The sequence below is a fragment of the Aplysia californica genome, unplaced genomic scaffold, assembly GCF_000002075.1.
Source record: "Aplysia californica isolate F4 #8 unplaced genomic scaffold, AplCal3.0 scaffold00220, whole genome shotgun sequence".
Classification (NCBI taxonomy): domain Eukaryota; kingdom Metazoa; phylum Mollusca; class Gastropoda; order Aplysiida; family Aplysiidae; genus Aplysia; species Aplysia californica.
Window position 1 is genome coordinate 766708 of NW_004797490.1, and position 3465 is coordinate 770172.

A 3465-nucleotide genomic window follows, 5' to 3' on the forward strand; every position below is an offset into this window, starting at 1 on the left:
GGTCCTGGGCCTGACGATGTCGTTAATGGAATGTCTCATGCATGGCGTCGTAAATAGTTTTGCTCTAAATATAGATTTTGCTACACTACAATGGTGAAGATGCTCATGGGGGCTTTTTCCTAGCCACATGGAATTTTTTTTTGGTAAGTGTTTTACGTCACTTGCAACACAATAATATTATAAAAATGCTGAAGATTTGAGGTGTTACAAGGGAGTAACAAACACAAAAAAAACAGAAGGAGGAGAAAGACGATAGATACTTGAAAGGAAAGACGAAGAAAACCATCCCAGAGCACCCGCCAACCTCCCACATGGAATTTCAGCCCTGGCACTTTTCTGTTCATTAAAAAAATGTTGTACCCTACTTGACCAAAAAAAACAACTGTTTGCGAAGAAAGGTAGTGTAGGCTAAGCCCCTTGTAGAAGAGGGGACTAACAGAAAGAGAACAAACAAACAAAACAAAATAAACAAAACAAAACAAACCTAAAAAAACCCCAACTTCAGGAAGGAACCAAAGTTCGTACTCAAACCTCAAGTTTCCAAGAAATTCCGAGTGTATTGCTGAAGGCACCCTAGCGCCCGATCCAGGGTTTTATCTGTGAACTTTCGAATAAACCAAGATAATCTACGGATAAAGCCGAGCACTGCCCACTACACTAGGCCTACTACTACACTACACACCCTCTATCACTGCCGGATAGAATATTATGGTGTCCTTAGGAAATGCATTGTGTCATGACTCATGACTTCATTATTTCTCATTTTTACAAAGTCGTGCAGACAGGTGATAGAGACGGAATATGGCAGATAACAATACACGCTGAACACGTTGAAACGCTGTGTTATTTCAGGAGGGGGGGGGGGGCTACAATGGTGATCTTGGACAAACCTGTCTGGCCTTGGGAATGACATGAGGTCCTATGAGGACACAGGGAATTGAATTATCATGTCAGGTTAAGACTTTTAGACGAGTGCGTTATCTACATGCCACCCCTGCGACAAGAAATGCACTTAAGCCGGTTTGGATACTTTTATTTTGTTGTGTTGTTCTTATCAAGAACAATGAAAAGAAATGAAATTGTAAGCCTTGACCATAGCAGTAAAATTCGTGTCGATGATGTTGAAAGGTGTATCTTTGATAGAGCTTTGAGGGGGGGGAGGGGGGGGGGTAAATATAGAAAATTATCAAGATTTGACCTTAAGTAGATTGTTTGCGACAGCGACGATACATTAGCGACCAATAAATCAGAACCTGCCATTATATTATACAGCCTTGTTCCTTTCAATTTTGACCCATGCAATACTGTCAAATGATTCACTGAACACAATAGAAAGAATTGGCCTTTGTTTGAACACTACCTTATGAGAAAGAACATGAACGAAAAATTAGGTCTTCCGTTCTGTTATTTTGTTGACCGTCTAGAAAGAGTTGATTTCATGAAGCTGGAGACAATCCGACATTATCCTTATGCCTAACCATCTATAGCCAACTAATTTAGTTTCCCGTTGGGGGCTTTCAAATATCCCCCCCCCCTTTTTTTGTTTCACTTGTTAGGTTATTAATGTATGATTTTTTAAAAGTTAACAATAATAAACAGCTTTGGTATAGAGCAAATTCCTGCTCAAAACAGCATGCTCAGTGCGCTTTACAACCTATACTATCACCCCAGCAGATCTGATAGCATTTCGAAAAATCTCAGCTTCCTGGGAATCATACAGTGAAAGCAAACATTTTGCAGGCGCCAAAACACTGACAAACTGAGAAGCCTTTTCGCTATCTATAGCCGGATACCCATTCACACCTGAGTGAAGTGTGGAAAATTCGTGTATGGTGTCTTTCCAAGGGACATATCGTCGGGCCGGAGCCTCAAACCCCATAACCCACAACCTCACGTTTACGAGTCCGGTAGCCTGACCACTAACTAGAATACCGACGCCACAGTAAGCAGTGTTGGAGTAATTGGAGAACCCCGGTTCACGAAGAATCTCAAGAATGACGAGCATCGTCGGGGAAAGTGCTATATTTTGGGTGTCAACTGAGTGTGTCCTTGAGCAAAACACGCTTGTTTTTGTTTTGGTAAGTGTTTTAGGGCGCTTGGAACTGCATAAGGTCATTATATGAGTGTTTACCCAAATATTCCTTTTTTACTTTTATGATATTAGAAACAACGACAACAACACAGTGACATGCAAAGATGTTAATATAAATGATTCGATTTGGAACCACATCACTGATAATCATGCTACATAAAACTGGTACACTAAGAGTTTTCAAAACAATGTTACACAAACAAAGTCATCAACTCTAACACAAAATATAGATAGACAATTTTGTATTTCATAAATAACATTGGCAAACAAATAACGGACTTTAAACAAAGAAAGGATCATCACTTTTCCACTCGATGTCTGGAATGAAGACAACTATCGAGCAAAAATCAGACAGATAGACAAACAAGCAAAACAAAAGAAAACATAACAACATTCAACAAACGAAAGCCTCCACAAAATCATAGGCTCAGGGACTTGATGTAAACAAAAATAAAGATAAAAAAGAATATTCGTGTACTCCATAATAAGTACAGCGATATTTCGAAGTTTCACAATCAACATATGCTGTGTAAGAATACCTTTAAATCTGGAAAACCATCAAGTGGAAGATCAGAACAAAAGTGGCAAGATGACATCGGAGAGTGAACAGGAACAACGAGGATGGGGAGAATAGCAGACAAAAAGAATGGAAGTCACTGGTGGAGGGATGCATCCTGCAGAGGACGGACAACACACAAAAAGAAAGAAAGAAAGAAAGAAAGAAAGAAAGAAAGAAAGAAAGAAAGAAAGAAAAAAGAATATCTTTAAAACACATCTGACTTTTCTATAGAAAAAACAAGAAAAAATCCCTTAAAAAACAAACGAAAAGAAAACCAAAAAGAAATCAACAAACAAACAAAAACACCCCCCCCAAAAAAAACAACCCCCAACAACCCCAAAACAACAACAACAACCCAACTCCTACAACCAAAGATTTTAAAAAATCAAGGTGCGGGAGTTCTAATCTATGATACTTCTGAAAATGCCGTCTGTGGGTAGAGGGAACGTGACAATGTGGTCTACAGCGTACTACTTCCGTCACTTGGACATCATCATTTTGACGAATTCTGAAACAGAAGTATAGCAGTGTTCGTAGCGCCAACTGTTGAACTGTATAGCTGTGAGTTTAACAACACGCTTATTTCAAAACAGAATGATCATGAATATTTGATGTAAGAAATACTCCACACTGACAGGAAGGTATGCAGACAATGACACATAGGGCAAGAAGGGGAGAGTGTGGCAGAGGGAGAGGAAGATGAAAAAAGAGAAGGGCAGCGAACGAAAAAGAGACAGACAGGGAGAGAGACAGGGATATCTATCTATCTATCTATCTCTCTATCTATCTATCTATCTATCTATCTATCTATCTA

The 3465-nt window shown here is 39.2% G+C and overlaps 1 protein-coding gene across 1 annotated transcript in view; it reads right to left on the reverse strand.

Annotated features, from left to right (window-relative positions):
• Window positions 1-3130: 3130 nt before the first annotated feature.
• Window positions 3131-3465, reverse strand: part of LOC101861733 (calcium-binding protein LPS1-alpha) — a gene marked incomplete at its 5' end in the record, with an annotated part of 43224 nt that continues 42889 nt past the window's right edge. Inside the window, 1 exon segment of the mRNA XM_035970105.1 lies at window positions 3131-3159. Within this exon segment, the coding sequence (XP_035825998.1) occupies window positions 3131-3159 (29 nt within the window).